The 22,643-nt window shown below is 41.7% G+C and overlaps 2 protein-coding genes and 5 non-coding genes across 7 annotated transcripts; 2 read left to right on the top strand and 5 right to left on the bottom strand.

Moving 5' to 3' along the window:
* Positions 1-1,298: 1,298 nt before the first annotated feature.
* Positions 1,299-5,893, top strand: LOC121903394. Its single transcript, XM_042420377.1, has 8 exons — positions 1,299-1,351; positions 2,506-2,680; positions 2,794-2,850; positions 2,989-3,053; positions 3,146-3,495; positions 3,591-3,686; positions 4,544-4,762; positions 4,900-5,893. Exons 2-8 carry the CDS (start codon positions 2,506-2,508, stop codon positions 5,363-5,365), a joined length of 1,428 nt encoding a protein of 475 aa, XP_042276311.1. The 5' UTR covers positions 1,299-1,351; the 3' UTR covers positions 5,366-5,893.
* Positions 5,894-6,809: 916 nt separating this feature from the next.
* On the top strand, positions 6,810-8,064 carry LOC121903411. Its single transcript, XM_042420409.1, has 3 exons — positions 6,810-6,965; positions 7,086-7,244; positions 7,322-8,064. The coding sequence occupies exons 2-3, from the start codon at positions 7,088-7,090 to the stop codon at positions 7,822-7,824; spliced, it is 660 nt and encodes a 219-aa protein (XP_042276343.1). The 5' UTR covers positions 6,810-6,965; positions 7,086-7,087; the 3' UTR covers positions 7,825-8,064.
* Positions 8,065-10,779: 2,715 nt separating this feature from the next.
* On the bottom strand, positions 10,780-10,885 carry LOC121904729. Its single transcript, XR_006098289.1, has one exon. It is a non-coding gene; the product is annotated as a U6 spliceosomal RNA (small nuclear RNA).
* Positions 10,886-11,954: 1,069 nt separating this feature from the next.
* On the bottom strand, positions 11,955-12,060 carry LOC121904728. Its single transcript, XR_006098288.1, has one exon. It is a non-coding gene; the product is annotated as a U6 spliceosomal RNA (small nuclear RNA).
* A 1,933-nt stretch (positions 12,061-13,993) lies between these two features.
* Positions 13,994-14,099, bottom strand: LOC121904727. Its single transcript, XR_006098287.1, has one exon. It is a non-coding gene; the product is annotated as a U6 spliceosomal RNA (small nuclear RNA).
* Positions 14,100-16,929: 2,830 nt separating this feature from the next.
* LOC121904735 lies at positions 16,930-17,035 on the bottom strand. Its single transcript, XR_006098295.1, has one exon. It is a non-coding gene; the product is annotated as a U6 spliceosomal RNA (small nuclear RNA).
* A 3,815-nt stretch (positions 17,036-20,850) lies between these two features.
* Positions 20,851-20,956, bottom strand: LOC121904734. The gene has a single exon (XR_006098294.1). It is a non-coding gene; the product is annotated as a U6 spliceosomal RNA (small nuclear RNA).
* Between the last annotated feature and the right edge of the window lie 1,687 nt (positions 20,957-22,643).

The following is a 22,643-nucleotide window of genomic DNA, read 5'->3' as shown; positions in this document are numbered from 1 at the left end:
AATCAATAAAACACATGGATTACTTCTGCTGCAGTCGCACCAATCTGCCGCTGGGTGTCGCTGTCTGACCGCTCTGTAGGAGGCGTTCAGGGACGCTGCAATCCAGAGAACTGAAAGCAAAGAGGAGACACAGTGTTAATATGACTAAACTAAAATAAAACGATAAACTTTGATCATCTGTACTCATGTGTGTTGTGTTAGTGATCTGTGATAAAAAGCATCACTGTCTTCGGGTTATTTAACTGGAAAAATCTCATTCTCTTGTTAAGAAAAAGCCACTACACCAAACTCAGTGATAATTTTGACACAAGTGAAAAACATTCATTACAATTGGCTTCTATTAATCAGAGTTGTAAGGAATAAGTTCGGCAAAATTTCAATGTGAGTTTTCCTCTCTTTCTTCTTCCATTATTACTTGCAAGATTCCTGTCACACAAAACATATTTGTGTACAAAATACAATTTAAATATCACATCATACAAAAGACAAGTGACATTTATGTACAATTAGTCATAAAATACAATTACAATGGACTTAAACTCAACTTTGGCACAAATGTAGCCAGTCAGACTCCGATGGGGGGCAAATTTATCACAAATAATGCAAATTTTATTATGAACATTATTCGTGGTAAATAATAATTTACCACAGAGATCTCACTGGAAGCTGAAGTCAGAAGTTGGCAGCTGTGTTTTACTATTCTCTATTCATTACTCCATCATGTACTAAGACTCCACACTGTTGTGCAGTTTATTTGGTCTGCAGTTAAACTGCTTTATAACACCTGAAGTGGTTCTCCATCGTTGCCTCAGCAGGGGATCGAACCGCTGACCTTCTGCTCCGCAACAGATAAACAGGAGCAGAACCACCATCCCTCTCTTCCACCTAATAAATTGATCCTGATTCAGTGAATCTATCGTTCATATCCGCTTTTTCACAGCCAGAGGCGGAGAAAGAGCCTCTCATGTCTGTGTTTACATCCGCTGACAGGGCGCATCGCTGCTCTGCATCAAGGCGGCTTCCTCTGATCTCGGACCATCTTCGGGTTCCGTCCCTCTCACACAGGTCTCAGGCAGATATCCCGCCTTCAGCTCTCGCCGTTACTGATTGGCCAGTCTCAGTTAGCGAATACACACCTTGTGTTGCTCTCATTGGTTGTCTCAGATGCCTCCTTGTCTGCGGATTGGTTCATATTCAGCCGTCACGCACGTCAGTTTTTCTGCCAGGTTGTTCCACTGACCTAACTACGTTACTCGTTGGTATTTGGTTGTATTTGTAAAAAAAAACCTCTTTACTTTTTATCTAATTTTTAGACTTTCATAACTTTGTCCTGTTTTTATCGTTTTGAAAGGTAAGAAACGCTCAGCGTGCTTCTGTCTGTCACGTTTTCGGTTTCTGCTCCGTTAACGGAGTTTTCTCGTATGAATCGCGACCGTAACGTTACTGTAATATAAACGGTGTTGTACATGATTGTTTTCTACTAAAAAATGCCGTTTTTAATCCCCAAAAGTGGAGGATGTGGAAAGTTTGTGTTGTCTTTTATTGTCAATGCTCTGAATAGCTGTTTTAGCTGAAGCTAATTAGATAATTACGGAGCGGGAACCTGCAGAAGCTTAATGCATTCACTTAAGAAAAAAATGCCCTTTTTTCTAAGTTAATGAAAAACGTCAAACTCTCCTTATTACTAGAGCTTGATTTCATGTCCAGCCTGTTTAGTTGGATCCAGTTTAATTTTGTTTTTTGCTTTGAAACGTTGGCAGATACTGTGTCTTTAAGTAATATCGATATTATTGTCATTAATTTGTCGACTTTGCGCTGGAAACTCAGGACAGGCAAAAATGTTTCATCAAAGCCCAAAAAATAGATGAAAGCAAACACAGCAGACTGCAGCTGAGAGGTGATTTAAACAGGTAGAGCTGGATGACTCCACTTTAATACTGTTAGAGAACATCTGGAGAACAATCTTCAGCATTTATCTGATCACCTTTTGGCAAAAAAAAACTTACAACAGGTCAAACATGAGAAAAAAACAAGTATAATGCGTTATATTCATAAAAGAACATGATTGAAAACGCGTGTAAATGTCTTTCAGGACCTTCGTCTCGCTCTTTACCGTAATTACTGAAGGCGCAACGAAGTTCAGACGGCGGCGTTACCGCAGGCAGGATTTGAAGGCATCTCGTTAATTCAGAGAAAAGTTTTTTTTTTCAAAAGTGAATCTTAACGATTCTGTAGGTTTAATGAATTACTGCAAGAACTTACTGTTGAATCAACTTTCACTTTGTATAAATGTCCGTGTTACTTTGTTTCATTGAAATGTTAACTTTTCAGCTGAGTGATTGAATTAAATCAACCAATATTAGTCATAGTGGGAATAACGTTACTATTAATTAGTAATTAGTTAATATTAATCAGAAGCTATTTCAGCCGTTTCTTCGTCAGCTTGTAACTTCTCAATAAGAGAAGACTGAACTTTAGTAACCCCTTTAGAAATTCTTGTTCCAGATGTGGGAGCAGCAGCAGTCTGTCGCCTCCTCTGCTGCCACCGCTGCATCTCCGTCCTCCTCCACCAGCCGGTCTCCTTCAGCCAGACCGTCACCCTCCAACACTCCACCGCCTCCTCAGCCTCCCCAGCCATCCTCATCCTCCCTGAGGAAGAGAAGGTCCAGAGTCCTGTCGAGTATGCGTCCAGTCATCTTCCTCACTCACATTCACATCGTTTCATGTTAAACTGAGGCTGTTGTTCTCCACGGTGTCGCATGTCGACTGAACTGTTTTTAATTGTGGCTCCAGGTTCCTCTGAGGATGAGGATGACGACCAGCTGCTGATGAAGCAGACAGCTGCTGCAGGTGAGTCTGTGTTTCATACAACATAAAGGTGTTCAGTCAGTACAGTGGGAGGTAACAGGTGGTACAGCAGGTGAACTGTGTCTACTATTACCGTTTTATTATATTTATTACTTTTATTTATTCGTTTTCTGTTCACAGCATCTCCTCTTCCTCCTCTTCCTCCCTCGCCTGCTGCTGTCAGACCGGTTGCTCCTCCAGCTCAGGTTTGTGTTGTTGTTATGAACATTTTGTAGTCGTGTGTTTAAAGCAGCAGCTCAGTGATCTGTTGTGTGTGTGTGTGGTTGTCGTGTTGCAGCTCCTCCTGCTGGGAGCTTGGAGGAGCAGCCTGCCTCCAGAGCAGCAGGACTGGGTCAGCAAGGCCCTGTTTGTGCAGGACCAGACAGGGAGGCCGGTCCTGTCTGAGGAGCTCCAGCTCTGGTACCACCCACCTGGTCCCCGGTTGGTCTACAGCCAGCGTCCCTCCAGCCCCGACGCTTTCTTTCAGCGGCCCTTCTTCTTCTGGGCTCCGTATCGGATGTGGCTTTACCGCCTCAAGTGTCCGGATTGTGAGCACAAGCTCACAGCCTGCGGGATTTACAAGACCATCCGCAAAGTCCTGGACCTTGATGGATGGTATTATATGGGCACGGAGTACCTGGAGTGCAGGTACTGATGACTAGCAACACTAACAGAGAAGAAGGAGAAGTTACATAGAGAATAATGTACAACAGAGCAGGAACAGTGTGTCTTTTCTCCCACAGGTCATGTGAGAAGAAGGTGGCGGGCTGGTCGGACTGTGTGACCAAGCAGCTGGACTTGGACCACCAGCAGCTGTTCCCTGCAGTGCTGGCGTACAAGTAAACACAACAAACTACACAACAAACTACACAACAAACTACACAACAAACTACACAAGCCTCTGTTCAGCCCAGTATGACACAGCGATGTTCAAAGGAAATATATTAAATTTCACTTAAACGCACAATATGTCATTTCAGCCGCTAAGCGCCTCAATCAAAACAATAACAAAAAACGGAGAGTGATGACGGTGTGAAGTAGCAAGGCATCATGGGAGTTGTTGTCTTCGTTGTTAAACGTTGTTTGTTGTTCTTACACAGAGATTAAAATTGTTAAAATATTAAATAAAGTTTCACTTATAAAATCAATATTTCTCCGACGATGTTCAGCGACCACCGGACTTCCTGGAGGGGCTGTTAGCCGAGCTGCTGCTAACGTTTGTCCAGTTTATTTCTCTGATAACTTAAGATCCAGACGTCCAATGACTAAAATCCTTCTTCCGGCTAAAAGATATAGTTAAAAACCACATAAATTTATCATGAAAATGTGGCTTAAAACTGAATAAAAGTCCATTTATAACAGTTTGTGTGGAACAACTACAACGCCGATGTATTATCTTGTATGTGTGTAAGTTACTCTTTGGTAGACGCCATTGTAGCGGACAAACACAGCGCCGCCGTATGCAACTGGTGTGTGTTTACTCTTTGGTAGAGGAGGTATGACGCCATCGACAGGCGACCAAATGAAACGGTCCGTTACTTTGATTAAATTACAGATTTCTCTGAGTTTGAATGTAAGAACACAACTCAACAACATATATAACACAGGTCTAGTTGTTTTTAGACATTTTAATGTGGAATAATTACAGAAGAGAAAGCGTGTTGTTGAACCGTGTGACTGTTTTTGTGTCCTGCAGGCTGTCGTGTGATAAGAAGGTTCTGGCTCTGATGAAGACGCTGGGTGTCGGCCGCCTTCGCTCCTTCCTCGTCGAGCAGCACAAAGCGGAGTGGATGAGGCGCTGCTCTCACTACCTGCACACCTGCAGGAGGTGTGACGTCCCCGGAGCGCAGATGCCTCCTCCTTCTCCTCCTCACGCACTGCCGAAGATGGAGCCGGTACCCAGCAGCACCTGGCTGTATGTACATAAAGACACATAAATATATACACACATATATATAAATATACACTCTGTAGACATGGTGCACCACAGATATGCACATAAACATAAGTACACATCAAGTATTTAACGTCACTGCTCTGTTTCCTCTGCAGGTGCAAACAGTTGAAGCAGGAGAAGACCACCCTCTGCACCGCCGCCCCCCCCATGCAGGCCCCTCCTCAGGCGGAGGAGACCCAGCCCGCCCCGAGCACCTCCGTCAGCCAGCACCCGCCACCACCGGAGGGAGAGGAGGAAGAGGAGGAGGAGGAAGAGGAGCCCACCGCCGGCCCATCCTGGGCTTCTCCTGCCCCGAGCACCTCCGCAGCCTCTCAGACGCCAAAGTCGACCGTCCGTCATCGTCGGAGAGCGATGGAGATGAAGGTGGGGGCAGCTGAGAGAGGACAGACTCCGAACAGAAGAGCGTCCTCAGTCCGCCGCTGTGGAACGTGCGGGCTGAGGCAGATTAAAGAGACGGGCCACAGAGAGCTGAGGAAGACGAGCGGGGAGAAGGTGAACTACTGTCCTGTAGCTGCTAAAGGACAGAACCCAGAGGAGTGGCTGGCCTCCCTCCATACCTGACCCCCCCCCCCCACCAGGAGCTTACTGTAAATAATGTAAATAGACATTGTGTGTAAATGTTTTTTTTATATATATATATCATGTTTGTACATAGTTTGTATTGTCACTACGTCTCTACTGAGCTTAAACAACATGTTTGGGTACTAGACAGTCGCTCTGCTGGCTTTAATTGAGCTTCTGTAAAGACAGACGGTTCTCCAACAGGTGACAACGACGTCAACGAGCACTTGAGTACTGGTGAACAGCTGAGGTTCACTGGTGTTCACTGTGTGGAGACCAGTTTGTGATTGTTGGGTGATTAAAATGTGTGACGAGGTTCAGCGCTGTTAATTCTGATTATTGAATATGTTGCAGTTCTACATCTTTATTCTGCGTATTTATTTGTGTGTGTAAGTCTGAGGTTAATAACACTGTGCTCTTGTTAACTTGTCACAAATAAAGTTTTATTGTACTTCCTGTTTTATTGCGTCATTCCTGAATGTTGAATAAAGGAATAAACTGTTACACAAACACATCTGTCGTTCTTCACACTGTGAATAAAATATAGTTTAGATGAGACAAACATGGCTGCCAGAGCTCCGTCTGCAGACAGATTTCAATCAGAAGTGAATGATTTGTTCCTTCATATTTTATTCTGCTTTATGTGTGATTAAACGGCGAAGCAAAGAGACGCTTATTGTTCCAAACATCAATACTTATTCCAGCTTCCGGTTGTTTATGCATCATATGCATTTATATGTCTTATTTTATCCCAAATAATCGGATATATAACGGTTTGATTTAATGTGCTCTTATTTCTCTGTAAGGATGGAAACAGAAAGCCAGTATTAATAAATGAGTAGACTGTAGTATTTATAAGCTCCGATGTCTTTTATCGGTACTTTTTAATGTTTTGGTGTCATTTATTCTACATATATTCTGACTGTGTCCACACACACACACACACACACACAGCAGACTACAGGTCGACATCTACACTCGTTACCGTAAGTGCAATAAAACCTTCGCGAGTAAAATCCAATAAATACTTTATTAATACAGTAAAAAGTGATATATCAATCTGCTGTCAGCTTTTCTCTCAACTACGGCGCGTTAGTTCAGATAATAGTGAAGTTAGGAAAAAGCTAAAACGAAGGTTGTCTGTAGTTTAACTCAGTTTATCTTCAAATGTGTCAGATTCTTACAATCTCAGCTACACACAAATAATTTTTTTTCTCATCAGCGCCCAACAGGACAAATGACATTTTATGTACAATTACTCATAAAATACAATTCAATCAATCAATCAGTTTTTATTTATATGGCGCCAAATCACAACAAAAGTCATCCCAGGGCACTTTTCACAGAGAGCAGGTCGAGACAGAACTCTTTAATTTACAGAGACCCAACAGTTCCCCCCATGAGCAGCACTTGGTGACAGCGGTCAGGAAAAAGTCTTCTTAGCATAGAAACCTCGAGCAGAACCCGGACTCTAGGTGGGCGGTCATCTGCTGCGGCCAATCACAACGGACTTCAATTCAACTTTGGCACAAATGCAGCCAATCAGACTCAGGAGGGGGAGGGGGGGGGCTGTTGTGTGATTGTTGCTCTCAGGTGATAGGTGGGTCATTAACATCCAGCCGACATCCAGTAAGTTTGAACTCTGCTCCTCCTGTTTCTCATGTCTGCTGATGTCGCTTTTAACTTCACACTGCTGGTATCTGTTTTATCCTTCATGCAGAAATGACTGACAAGGCAGAGAGTGACCTCGGCTCCCTGAGACGGATGGAGATCAGGAAGTGGAGAGTTGACCCCGCAGCCTACAGCCCCCCACCACAGCTGAGGTTCATGAAGCCCTTTTGGCCTCCGATCCTGAAGAGAGGAGGAAAAGGACAGAAAGGTTAGAACCGGTTGTTCTACACTTGTGATACTTGTGACTTCACACTCTAATTAAACATGTGTACTATTCCTCTGCAGACACGTCCAGGCGGTCTGGGAAGGAGGCCTGTAGGACCCCAAAGGCGACTCAGCACCCAGATGCAGGGACCTCCAGGGACCTGAGTCCACCTTCTAGCAGCTGGCAAATCCTGGAGGAGTCCATGAGGGCGAAGGTGCCAAGGACCACTAAGTGGAGGCGGCAGGTCCGGCAGGAGGCTGTCGACGCCGGGGTCATCACACCCCGCAAACAGAGGACCTGCAGCCTCTGCAAACAGAGGAAGGTCAGAGAGACGGGACACAGCATCCATAAGAAGACCAGGAAGACCTTCTGCCAAAACACCGACCCCTCAGGCAGGACAGTGGAGGAGTGGCTGAGAGAGATCCGGGGGGGGGTCTCCACCCAGGACTTGTACCAGGCCAACCTGAAGAGATGGGGCTCATACAAGTATCGGCCAGATGTGAGGACCCGGTACAACAGGAAGAGGAGGGAGAAGAGAGCAGAGGAGAGGAAGAGGATGGAGCAGGAGGAGGAGAAGGAGTAGAGAGAGGAGAGAGATGGAGGATCACTGAACTGCTCAGACAGATTTGTATATAGTCTGTATATATTTTATAATATTTCGCTGTATGACTGTTCATGCATCACTCTTATTCTTCAACCACTGTGCTGTAAACTGGCTGCAGAGCTGCTCGCCTTCATGTGCACTAACACAACACTGTTATTTTAAATGTTGTGTGTTTGTTAATATTTATCCTGAAACACAGAGCAAAATCATTTTGTACTTTTTTTTTATGACTCTTTCATGTGTGTGAAAAATAAAAACAACATTTTGGAATATTCAATCTCTGACTAGTTTGTGAAGTTTATGTTATTCTAACAATTATTTTGCACGTAAAATAATTAATAACTGAATAACTGACCTTTGACCATAGGAAGAGTCATGAGAGGACGAGGTTGCAGGAAGGTATAATTTATTAAAAAACACACGAAAAACATGCGAACAAATGCACAGATACAGTGTAAAAAAAAAAAGTTATATCACAGAAATTTACTGTATTATTTTTACAGTTTTTTTGTTTTTTCTACATTAAGTGTAAATGCCATAAAAACACAGTAAATTATTTTTATTAAAAATATTCACCATAAAATAAAGGCAACCTGTATTGTAATCTGTAAATTAATATAATGGAATATTATAGTTTTTAACAGGATTTTTACTATTACTGAATGTAAAATTAAGGCAACTTACTGTTTTTTTACTTAAAATTTAATGTAAAAAAAAAAGTTTTAAAAAAGTTTTTAAAAAAACCCACTTACCGTCAAATAACAGTAAAAAAAACCTTTAGTTATTCAACAAAGAATCTTTTTAAAATACAGATATTTACTGCAGACATTATCTGCATTTTTACAGTCCAACTGTATAAAAATTATAAAATATTGCTATAATGCTAAATAAATGTATAAATATGCACAAAAAATTAAAAACATTGCAGAAATACCTTAAAATGACCTAATTTAAGTAATGGCTTGTTTTATACAGTATTCTTTTGTAAATTCAAAGAATTATCCAATTTATCCATAAGACTGCCCCATCAAAGCACAAATTCTGGATATAAAACACAAAAAAATTATGTAAAATTATATTCAAATTATCCTCCTTTAAAACCCATTAATGGTATCTTGAGAGCTTTAGGATTTAATTGTATGTAATTAACTCATCTATTTACAGTAAATTCCTGGTAAAAATATTGGTTTGATACTGTACAAAAAAATAGGATCATGCGAAAATGGCTTACAAAAACATAATTTTAATAATCATTACCTTATATAAACATTATCTGAAAGTAATTACAAGCAACTATCCAATAGATCTACAGACTTTTCCAATTAATGTATGAGATTTACTGTATATAAATAATATTTGACAGTAATTACAAGAAACTATCCAAGCTCCCTCAAAGCACACACAAAAATGAATCAAAAGTCAATTTTGTCACTTTTCCATTATGAACACACTAAACATTTAAACCTGCTGTATACTGAATGAGTGATCCAACTGTGGTGAATGATGAATGAGCAGAATACGCTGAATGAAACTTGATGACTCTTTTGTTGACTCTACTACTGTGTTTTTTTAGATATATATTGTATAGTCTGAATATACGTTTATATTTCTATCTCCAGTGGATTGGAAATGTGTTTTACTTCTTTAGGGGAGATGTCAATCAAAGACAGTCTATACAGGCCCACACACTGCTAAGTAGAGGGGCCTCTAGGGGCCTTTAAACTGGGAGAAGCAGAAGAATTAAAAAATATATTGTTCTGACCTGGCCTAAGAGAAACCCTGGCGCAACATGAAAATGACACTCCCTCTCCCCAGCTGCCAAAAAAAAAAAAAAAAAAGCAGCAACAAGAGATTTTGCAGCCTTTAAATGTTTATTTCATAGTTGTGGTTTCAGGGTGAGTTAACAGCAAAACAACAAACAAAAGGGAACTAAAGCTAATCAACCTAAAATTACCTATTTAAACATAAAGAAACAAAAATACAAATCACTGACATAACTCCTAACTTAACAGAAACAGGAGGAAAGATATTTACAATACTGTACACAGTGGGTCAGAGAAGCAGAACAACAACAACAATAACAATAAATACATGACTAGCAACAGCAGGAACAGCAGGAGAAGGACATCCCCACGTCAGCCTGGTCCATGGGGTTTCCTGCGGATGAGAAAGCACAAAGAACTCAGGGGAAGAAGTCAAGTTAGTAACATGCATTAATGGTAAATGAATACATACAGATGGAGAGGAGGAGAGAGGAGCTCAGTGCATCATGGGAAGTCCCCCGGCAGTCTAGGCCTATAGCAGCATAACTAAGGGCTGATCCAAGGTGAGCCTGGCCGGCCCTAACTATAAGTTTTATCAAAAAAGAAAGTTTTAAGCCTACTCTTAAACATAGAGAGGGTGTCTGCACCCCGGACCCAATCTGGAAGATGGTTCCACAAGAGAGGAGCCTGATAGCTGAAGGCTCTGCCTCCCATTCTACTTTTAAAGACTGTAGGAACCACCAGTAAGCTGCATACTGGGAGTGCAGTGTTCTAGTGGGATAATACGGTACTATGAGCTCTTCAATATATTAGACAATGTGTTTTAAGGTGTTTAGGGCCAAGCACAATAACTTCAGTTTTATCTGAGTTTAGTAGCAGAAAATTGCAGGTCATCTAGGTCTTAATGTCCTTAAGGCATAAAGACAGTTTCCATGTGAAGTTACTGTATGAGAGCACAGACACATGAACAGCAACGACAGGAAAATACTGGTGATTTTAGGAGGTTTTGCTGCCGTTTTTACATGTTGTTGTTGCATTTTTTTTAGATAGTCGCTTGTAAACAGTGTGGTCTCCTCTCGGCTGCAGTACTTCCGGTCACCGCTGCGCTGTTTGAGCCAACTTGTTGTGATGTTCTCTGCTTGAAAATTGCTGTTTTGTGATGAAAATAATGTAAAATGAGGAACGCTTCACGAATTTGCGTGTCATCCTTGCGCAGGGGCCATGCTAATCTTCTCTGTATCGTTCCAATTTTAGTATATGTGCTACCGGAGTAACACGTTTCTACCACGAACATCAGCAGCCTTATAAAGGGCTCCGAGCCGCTAACCGACTCACTGACGGTGCGGCGGGAACACGGACAAAACCGGACAGAAACACGTCATCTGACGTGTTCCTGTCCCGGATGCTTCGGGATCACGGTGTGTTCAGATAACGGGCACGTCTCGAGTCTCTTATTTTGCTCTGAGGAGCGAGGAAACATGAGAGCAGCCTTCACGGAGGTCTTTTACCAGCCGACACGCCCCCTTATTGGATATCAGTTATTGATTGGACGCTGCAGCTGATCACACTGATCTGATACATCACTGCAGTTTCATATTGAAGTGGAGACAGATTATAGATTCAATTTAAATGTATCATTCCCAAGTTTTATGCTTTACCTCTTTCTGGATGCATTACACAAAATGAACAGTTAACACAGATGTCTTTTTTATTTAAACCTAAGAAGATAATGACTTGCAGGATAATACCAATGTATGATTTTAAAGACACTTCCCTTATCTTATTGCTGCGGTAGAAAGCCGGTCTGAGTCTTTGACAGCTGTAAAGTGATGTCTGCGTAAACGCGATTTCAGAATCTGAGAGGTGGCCAAACGGCGTTTATGTGCGTTTAGTCTCCATTACAGCCCTGTGTACAACTGTAAAAAAGTAAATAATTAGCTTATTTTAACCATCACTCTATACTAGAAAAGACTCTGACTGTTTGTGTCTGTTGCTGTCTGTTTTGGCGTGAGTTACCCTGCTATAGAGCCGACAGCAGGCTGGGGTGGAACAGCAGAAAACAGCGACTTTAAATGAAGTTCCGGTTGATTAAAAGTGACAGTTTCCATGTGAAGTTACTATATGAGAGCACAGACACATGAACAGCAACGACAGGAAAATACTGGTGATTTTAGGAGGTTTTGCTGCCGTTTTTACATGTTGTTGTTGCATTTTTTTTTAGATAGTCGCCTGTAAACAGTGTGGTCTCCTCTCGGCTGCAGTACTTCCGGTCACCGCTGCGCTGTTTGAGCCAACTTGTTGTGATGTTCTCTGCTTGAAAATTGCTGTTTTGTGATGAAAATAATGTAAAATGAGGAACGCTTCACGAATTTGCGTGTCATCCTTGCGCAGGGGCCATGCTAATCTTCTCTGTATCGTTCCAATTTTAGTATATGTGCTACCGGAGTAACACGTTTCTACCACGAACATCAGCAGCCTTATAAAGGGCTCCGAGCCGCTAACCGACTCACTGACGGTGCGGCGGGAACACGGACAAAACCGGACAGAAACACGTCATCTGACGCTCTCAATACAGCAGCCAGCAGCAGGTCCGGATGCTTCGGGATCACGGTGTGTTCAGATAACGAATCTGAAAGGATCGGTGTGGTTCTGGTCCTGGAAAGTCCGTTTCAGTGGGACTATGTGAGCGGACTGATGCATTGTGGGAGATGTATGCAAAGCAGGGTGACGTCAGGCGAAGACGATTGGAGGGCTGCAGACATGAAAACTAAAGACCGACTCCTCCAGCAGGGACTCTGACCCCCGACCCCCCTCTCCCAGAGATCCTGAGGGGGGGTTCAGAGACCCTGCTGGGCTGGTTTAGAGGCACCAGGACGTGTGTAGGAACCGGTCTGATCTGGTTTCCGCCTTCAAGCCGGAAGCAGCACAAACAACTGACGAGAATCGGCGGTCGGATCCTTTAAAGACAATAAACCAGCAGCTGATCTGAACATCAAACGCGTCTGAAAGTCTGAAATCTGCAATAAATGTCGTTATTTTCTGTGTTAAAGTGTTGTTGTGAAGCAGGAAGAGAAACTCTATTCAGCTCAATACATAAAAGCAGAGATGTCACAGTAGAATGAATGAATGAATCCATCATATGCAGATATACACACATCCTACAGGAGGCAGAAATACTGTTGAAGAGAGGAAATCTGTGCTGGAAACCAAAATCCAAACAGGGAGATCTGAGATCTGTAAACAGTCCTGTATTAACTCTATAAATTCAATGTTCAGTTCAAACAGGCTTTATTTATTTTATTTGCAGGGAAACATGCGTTTACATCGCCGAAGCAAGTATGAAATAAAAACAAAGCTGTGATTTTACTGTTAGTTTTGTTTTAATTCAAATAAATTCAGCTGCAGTTGCACCAATCTGCCGCTGGATGTCGCTGTCTGATCGCTCTGTAAGAGGCGTTCAGGGACGCTGCTGTAGAGTCCGAATCCAGAGAACTAAAAGAAAAGAAGACACATTGTTAATATGACAAAAACTAAAATAAAACCATAAACTTCGATCATCTGTATTCATGTGTGTCGTGTTAGTATCTGTGATAAAAAGGCATCACTGTCTTCAAGTATTTTATCCAGAAACAGCTCGTTCTCTCGTTAAGAATAAGCCGCTACACCAAACTCTGATAATTTTTTAATACATTTAAGACAAACATTCAGGTCTAATATGACTTCAAACATCCATTCAGTTGATCATTACAGTCTATTCAGGCTAATAAAAGATTCAGCTTCTCTGAGATCTAACAAGTCAGTTTCAGTTCGACTTTTACAACCAGTTAATCAGCGTTTTTACTGCAATCATCTACTGAAGCACCACAGAGAACTGCACGATAGAGAAGCTACTCTGACAGCTGAAACTATATTACATTAATTGAGAATTATATCATTAATAGCAAGCAAGCAAAGTTTATTTATATAGCACCTTTCACAAACACCAGTTACAAAGTGCTTCACAGTCAAAGAAATAAAATAAAGTGAAATAAAAATGAAATAAATTCAGAATAAATAAAAAAACAAGGTACCAGATAAACTATCACATACTACCCAAATATACAGAACTGAGCAGAATCCCTTCCTAATTAATAACATATTTTAAACTTAGAAAGTGTGGAGGTGTCGACAACCAAGAAAAACTAAAAAACCAAGAAAAACTAGTGATTTTAGGAGGTTTTGCTGCCGTTTTTACATGTTGTTGTTGCATTTTTTTTTTAGATAGTCGCTTGTAAACAGTGTGGTCTCCTCTCGGCTGCAGTACTTCCGGTCACCGCTGCGCTGTTTGAGCCAACTTGTTGTGATGTTCTCTGCTTGAAAATTGCTGTTTTGTGATGAAAATAATGTAAAATGAGGAACGCTTCACGAATTTGCGTGTCATCCTTGCGCAGGGGCCATGCTAATCTTCTCTGTATCGTTCCAATTTTAGTATATGTGCTACCGGAGTAACACGTTTCTACCACGAACATCAGCAGCCTTATAAAGGGCTCCGAGCCGCTAACCGACTCACTGACGGTGCGGCGGGAACACGGACAAAAGCGGACAGAAACACGTCATCTGACGCTCTCAATACAGCAGCCAGCAGCAGGTCCGGATGCTTCGGGATCACGGTGTGTTCAGATAACGGGCACGTCTCGAGTCTCTTATTTTGCTCTGAGGAGCGAGGAAACATGAGAGCAGCCTTCACGGAGGTCTTTTACCAGCCGACACGCCCCCTTATTGGATATCAGTTATTGATTGGACGCTGCAGCTGATCACACTGATCTGATACATCACTGCAGTTTCATATTGAAATGGAGACAGATTATAGATTCAATTTAAATGTATCATTCCCAAGTTTTATGCTTTACTTGTTTTCTGATTCATCATCTAGTTAAAATCTGTTAATTGCCAGTCTGATCAACAAAAGAACCATAAACAACTTTCATTTATTAGAAAGACAGTACACAGTATAAATACCTCGTTATTATTATTTTTTTTTTCTCTCTTCACCGCACTTAAAGCAGCAGCTTCCCCCCACCCCTACACCCACTCACTCCATTTCATTCCTGAAGCAAATATGGCTACTGCACAACCAACCAATGCCATGGAAAGGAAACAAATGTGGACTGCAGCTTTTGGATCAAATGAAAGACCACAAAGAAAGAAACAAGTGCCAGATCCCAAAACACAAAAATCCACACAAGTGAGAAAGAGCCCCAACTCCCCAGCAGTACGCAGCTTCATCACCAAAACACTCCAAAACTTGGAAAGAATGGATCCCATCACACCTCTAGAACCCAATCCAACCACCAAAGAAAAAGCACTGCCACCTATGAAATTATCCAAACCCCCCACCATCCAATCCTAATTCTAAACCATCCACTTCTGCTGAGACATCAGTCCCTCCGACCACTGATAAAATTGACAACCTCATCATCAAGAATATTTTTGACCAAATCAACCACTTGTTCTCTGAACTCAGCAAATACACCCAATCCACCCCCCTCAACAATGTCACTACACAGATGCAATCCACTCTAACCACCATGGAGCAGATCCTATTGAATGGACAAGACCCACACACTCCTCTCCCACCACTCTCTGCCAGCTACTCGGACATTGTAAGCACAAACATGCACAAATATCAAGCATTTAATACAGGTCCCAGGAAAAGAGCAAGACGGGAGTCGACAGAGAACCAACACCTTACACCTGTTGTAATAGAAAACTACAAAACCCCTAACAACTCTCCCTCAACCAACCAATCCATCCTCAAGGAAATACAAAGACTCAAGCCACAAGCCCAACTTCAAAAACTGGTCCACATGAGAAATGGCAATATTCTCATCTTCCCCAAGGACATTCCCTCCCTGAACTCTCTGCTCTCACCATGGCTCGAGGGAGCATTTAATGGAGCACACTTCACTTGCAGGCTAGCACGCAAACACAGCTCTATGCCCCCATCTGAAACCCCTACAAAACTGCTGGTCATCAAAGGTATTCACACAAACATCACAGAGACACAAGTCAAAGAAGAACTGGACAAACAAGGCATCTACATCTCCAGAATACACAGAATAACGAGCAAATCCACTCAACAGCCAACCACTTTCATCAAGATCCAGCTCACCAACCCAGACCAAGCTGCTAGCCTTCTCCATGAGGGCTTTTACATGGACCTTTTTCAGTATAGAGTAGAGAAGGCACGACCTCCACCCACCATCAAACAGTGCTATAAATGCCAACAATTCAACCATATCTCAATCAACTGCACCAACCCAGTCGTATGCCTGAGATGTGGAGAAAACCACCACCACAAAACCTGCACAAAAGACAAGCGAGAAGCCAAGTGTGCCAACTGTGCAGGCGAACACTCCGCTGCCTCCAAGACCTGTCCAGTCTACCTTTCATACATGACCCCATCAACCAAAAAGACACCAACTGCCAAACCCTCAGCCGGAAAACCCACTACCACTAACCCCCCAAGCCTGCACCCTAATGATGGCACCCACCTCACTCATCTGTGTGATGACTTAAAAAAAACTCACCATGGATGACAAGAAAATAGAGGAAGTACTCAAAACCATCAGGAAACACACACACTTCAATATATAAAGTATGTGTCATTCTCTGTAAGACAACAGATGTCTATTTCCAGTCATTTTCTTTGTTCCTTCTAACACTCTTCATAATGGCCCTCACCACCTTTCTACACTTAAATATTAGAGGAATAAGGGGAAGCAAAGAAGAGCTAATCCAACTGCTGAACGAGAAGAATGTCTCTGTGGCTTCCATAAAGAATCTGAGAGGTGGCCAAACGGCGTTTATGTGCGTTTAGTCTCCATTACAGCCCTGTGTACAACTGTAAAAATAATAATAGTAATAATAATTTGCTTATTTTAACCATCACTCTATACTAGAAAAGACTCTGACTGTTTGTGTCTGTTGCTGTCTGTTTTGGCGTGAGTTACCCTGCTATAGAGCCGACAGCAGGCTGGGGTGGAACAGCAGAAAACAGCGACTTTAAATGAAGTTTCGGTTGATTAAAAGTGACAGTTTCCATGTGAAGTTACTGTATGAGAGCACAGACACATGAACAGCAACGACAGGAAAATACTGGTGATTTTAGGAGGTTTTGCTGCCGTTTTTACATGTTGTTGTTGCATTTTTTTTAGATAGTCGCTTGTAAACAGTGTGGTCTCCTCTCGGCTGCAGTACTTCCGGTCACCGCTGCGCTGTTTGAGCCAACTTGTTGTGATGTTCTCTGCTTGAAAATTGCTGTTTTGTGATGAAAATAATGTAAAATGAGGAACGCTTCACGAATTTGCGTGTCATCCTTGCGCAGGGGCCATGCTAATCTTCTCTGTATCGTTCCAATTTTAGTATATGTGCTACCGGAGTAACACGTTTCTACCACGAACATCAGCAGCCTTATAAAGGGCTCCGAGCCGCTAACCGACTCACTGACGGTGCGGCGGGAACACGGACAAAAGCGGACAGAAACACGTCATCTGACGCTCTGAATACAGCAGCCAGCAGCAGGTCCGGATGCTTCGGGATCACGGTGTCTTCAGATAACGGGCACGTCTCGAGTCTCTTATTTTGCTCTGAGGAGCGAGGAAACATGAGAGCAGCCTTCACGGAGGTCTTTTACCAGCCGACACGCCCCCTTATTGGATATCAGTTATTGATTGGACGCTGCAGCTGATCACACTGATCTGATACATCACTGCAGTTTCATATTGAAGTGGAGACAGATTATAGATTCAATTTAAATGTATCATTCCCAAGTTTTATGCTTTACTTGTTTTCTGATTCATCATTTAGTTAAAAATCTGTTAATTGTCAGTCTGATCAACAAAAGAACCATAAACAACTTTCATTTATTAGAAAGACAGTACACAGTATAAATACCTCGTTATTTCTCCCACTAAGACAAATTCTTTAGCAAAACTGCCAAACTGGTCTCCCGATGGCCGAACAATCAGCCAACAATAAAGGAAAAATGTATTTAGAAATGAGAAATGAGGCCATATATATATAAACATAGCACAAAAAGTAAGGAAATTTGTGTTTGGTAGATTATTTCTTTGTTGTAACAACGCTTCTTGGTAATAAATCTTATACCGTTGGAAAGCCTGTTTATTTCCCTTTTAAATGGTGCCACATTTAAACCCTAACCCACAATGCCAAGAAGCATTGTTACAACAAAGAAATCATCTACTAAACACAAGTTTCCTTACTTTTTGTGCTGTTTATCTGCAGATGTTGCTTCAGAGTCCAACTCAAAGAACGAAACCCCACGTTGACAGACAGCGTGTAGCATGGATACATGTACACATAAAACCTGCATATAAGCAACGTATAGTTCAAATGATACATCACATCTGTCAGTTTATCTCTGCCTGTTTTCCTTTGTGTCCCAGTCGGGGATCAAACCGACAACCTTCAGGTCTCTGCTTCAGAAAAGGTCCTCTTGTGATATTTAGTTCTTAAAAATCTGTTAATTACAATAGAAAAGCCTTCTGAGGTCAACAGTCTTGCTTCTTTGTCATAAATGTTTGTTAACTTGTTGTAAACTTTTGTCTCTCTTGTGAATCCTCAGTTTGTCTTCGTTATCTGAAACAGTCTGAACTGAAACTCTGTTGGACTGTGTGAGCTGAAGAGCAGCTGTGTACATGTTCATATTCAGGATGTAGTTTTTGACCAGTAAAGCAGCAGTATTATAAATGGTACACTTTTTATTCCCATAAGCCTTCTCAGCCACATTGGAAAACTGAAAGAATACTCACCTCACGCCTCACAAACCACATAAACTCTATGGGCCTCCTAGGAATCCATCAAGCTGGCTTCAGAAAAGGGAGAGCCACCACAGACAACATCATCCGATTATCAGAAGACATCCACAGAAACTTCAACAAAAAAGAAATAACCATGGCAATATTCTTTGATATAGAAAAAGCCTTCGACAAGGTATGGCACAACAGACTCAAATACAGACTACTGGATACAAATCTCAAACTCCCAAAACCCACCCAATCCATCATCTTCAGCTTTCTTAACAACCGCCAAATCAAAGTCAAAGTTGCCTCTGCCATATCAACACCTTTCACCCCCCAAGCAGGAGTTCCACAGGGTGCAGTTCTGAGTCCACTTCTCTTTCTACTATACATATCTGATATATACTACCCCCCAGCCACCATAGCCAAAGTCTCACAGTTTGCAGACGACCTCTGCTACTGGTCCAGTTCCAAATGCCCAAACCTAGCAGCCAAAAAACTCCACACATGCATAACTGAAATAGAAAACTGGTCTAACATGTGGAGAATCAAACTAAACCCTGCCAAAACACAGTGCGTCCTCTTCACTAAAAACCCACACCTGCAGCCCAACAACAGTGCCAATCTAACACTATACAACCAGAAAATCAATATCAGTAAAGAAGCAACATTCCTCGGAGTCACATTCCAAAACAACATGACCTGGACAAAGCACGTCAATAACCTGGAACAAAAAGCAAACAATAGACTCAACCATCTCAAAGCCCTCTGTGGAAAACATGGCGCATCACCCTCTACAGTCATCAAAGTCTACCTATCATACATCCGACCACTCTTCGAATACTCTGTCCCCGCCTGGATCACCATCTCTGATAACCAGCTACAACGCCTACAAACAATCCAGAACAAAGCACTCAAACTAGCACACAGACTCCCATCCTACATCAGCAATCACTATATACACACCATAACAGGAATCCAAACCTTAAGACAGAGACACCAAACAATAGCACTGAAATACCTGAGGACAGCGACAAACAATCCTTCACTCCAAAGAACCATAAAGGAAGCAAAATTAACAGTTAACACCCCCCTCTCATTCATTCTACAGCTAACCAAAGACCCTCCAGCCACCAACCCCCCATGACTGACTAACCAAACCTGGATACACAGAATTTTATTCCACCTCTGCTGCTTAATATCACCCACATGCACACACATACATAAATGTAGATAAAACACACCAAACACAAGGTTTTTTGGGTTTTTTTTTTCTCTTTGTTTTGTTTTGTTTTGTTTCTGTTCTTGTTTGTGCCTTGGCCCACATGTGTCCTGAAACCTCATGAGTCCCCCCACATCCTTCTGCCTCTCCTCCGCCGACCAAGACCAAAAGGACACAAGACCACCTACTATGGAAAGAAAAGGGCAGAAGCCCTGAGCTATCCCTCCAGGCCCATGATCTTCTAAACTAAACTAAACACTAAGACAAATTCTTTAGCAAAACTGCCAAACTGGTCGAACAATCAGCCAACAATAAAGGAAAAATTTATTTAGAAATGAGAAATTAGGCCATATATATATAAACATAGCACAAAAAGTAAGGAAATTTGTGTTTGGTAGATTATTTCTTTGTTGTAACAATGCTTCTTGGTAATAAATCTTATACCGTTGGAAAGCCTGTTTATTTCCCTTTTAAATGGTGCCACATTTAAACCCTAACCCACATCACCAGAATAGGTGTTACATTGTTTCTGGATGCATTAAACTAAATGAACAGTTAACACAGATGTCTTTTTTATTTAAACCTAAGAAGATAATGACTTGCAGGATAATACCAACGTATGATTTTAAAGATACTTCCCTTATCTTATTGCTGCGGTAGAAAGCCGGTCTGAGTCTTTGACAGCTGTAAAGTGATGTCTGCGTAAACGCGATTTCAGAATCTGAGAGGTGGCCAAACGGCGTTTATGTGCGTTTAGTCTCCATTACAGCCCTGTGTACAACTGTAAAAATAATAATAGTAATAATAATTAGCTTATTTTAACCATCACTCTATACTAGAAAAGACTCTGACTGTTTGTGTCTGTTGCTGTCTGTTTTGGCGTGAGTTACCCTGCTATAGAGCCGACAGCAGGCTGGGGTGGAACAGCAGAAAACAGCGACTTTAAATGAAGTTTCGGTTGATTAATAGTGACAGTTTCCATGTGAAGTTACTGTATGAGAGCACAGACACATGAACAGCAACGACAGGAAAATACTGGTGATTTTAGGAGGTTTTGCTGCCGTTTTTACATGTTGTTGTTGCATTTTTTTTAGATAGTCGCTTGTAAACAGTGTGGTCTCCTCTCGGCTGCAGTACTTCCGGTCACCGCTGCGCTGTTTGAGCCAACTTGTTGTGATGTTCTCTGCTTGAAAATTGCTGTTTTGTGATGAAAATAATGTAAAATGAGGAACGCTTCACGAATTTGCGTGTCATCCTTGCGCAGGGGCCATGCTAATCTTCTCTGTATCGTTCCAATTTTAGTATATGTGCTACCGGAGTAACACGTTTCTACCACGAACATCAGCAGCCTTATAAAGGGCTCCGAGCCGCTAACCGACTCACTGACGGTGCGGCGGGAACACGGACAAAAGCGGACAGAAACACGTCATCTGACGCTCTGAATACAGCAGCCAGCAGCAGGTCCGGATGCTTCGGGATCACGGTTTGTTCAGATAACGGGCACGTCTCGAGTCTCTTATTTTGCTCTGAGGAGCGAGGAAACATGAGAGCAGCCTTCACGGAGGTCTTTTACCAGCCGACACGCCCCCTTATTGGATATCAGTTATTGATTGGACGCTGCAGCTGATCACACTGATCTGATACATCACTGCAGTTTCATATTGAAGTGGAGACAGATTATAGATTCAATTTAAATGTATCATTCCCAAGTTTTATGCTTTACTTGTTTTCTGATTCATCATCTAGTTAAAAATCTGTTAATTGTCAGTCTGATCAACAAAAGAACCATAAACAACTTTCATTTATTAGAAAGACAGTACACAGTATAAATACCTCGTTATTTCTCCCACTAAGACAAATTCTTTAAAAAAAACTGCCTAACTGGTCTCCCGATGGCCGAACAATCAGCCAACAATAAAGGAAAAATGTATTTAGAAATGAGAAATTAGGCCATATATATATAAACATAACACAAAAAGTAAGGATATTTGTGTCTGGTAGATTATTTCTTTGTTGTAACAATGCTTCTTGGTAATAAATCTTATACCGTTGGAAAGCCTGTTTATTTCCCTTTTAAATGGTGCCACATTTAAACCCTAACCCACAATGCCAAGAAGCATTGTTACAACAAAGAAATCATCTACTAAACACAAGTTTCCTTACTTTTTGTGCTGTTTATCTGCAGATGTTGCTTCAGAGTCCAACTCAAAGAACGAAACCCCAAATTGACAGACAGCGTGTAGCATGGATACATGTACACATAAAACCTGCATATAAGCAACGTATAGTTCAAATGATACATCACATCTGTCAGTTTATCTCTGCCTGTTTTCCTTTGTGTCCCAGTCGGGGATCAAACCGACAACCTTCAGGTCTCTGCTTCAGAAAAGGTCCACTTGTGATATTTAGTTCTTAAAAATCTGTTCATTACAATAGAAAAGCCTTCTGAGGTCAACAGTCTTGCTTCTTTGTCATAAATGACAAAGTCTTGTTTCTTCAAACTTCAATCATCCAATCCACCAAACACCAAACAAGAGTCAATGGCAGAATAAGCTGTTTGGCATTGGCAGAGAAGATTTGGCAAATTTTTCATGGGCACAACTCACATACTCAGCTCTGCTGCTCATCCCACAAATGCATGTTCCTTACAAATGTGGCACCATTTAAAAGGGAAATAAACAGGCTTTCCAACGGTATAAGATTTATTACCAAGAAGCATTGTTACAACAAAGAAATAATCTACTAAACACAAATTTCCTTACTTTTTGTGCTATGTTTATCTGCAGATGTTGCTTCAGAGTCCAACTCAAAGAACGAAACCCCAAATTGAAATAAAAGCCTTCTGAGGTCAACAGTCTTGCTTCTTTGTCATAAATGTTTGTTTACTTGTTGTAAACTTTTGTCTCTTGTGTGAATCCTCAGTTTGTCTTCGTTATCTGAAACAGTCTGAACTGAAACTCTACTGGACTGTGTGAGCTGAAGAGCAGCTGTGTACATGTTAATATTCAGGAT

This window comes from Thunnus maccoyii, chromosome 9 (genome assembly GCF_910596095.1).
Source record: "Thunnus maccoyii chromosome 9, fThuMac1.1, whole genome shotgun sequence".
NCBI lineage: Eukaryota > Metazoa > Chordata > Actinopteri > Scombriformes > Scombridae > Thunnus > Thunnus maccoyii.
Note: the sequence above shows the minus strand (reverse complement) of the source record. Positions and strands in the feature narration are given on the sequence as shown.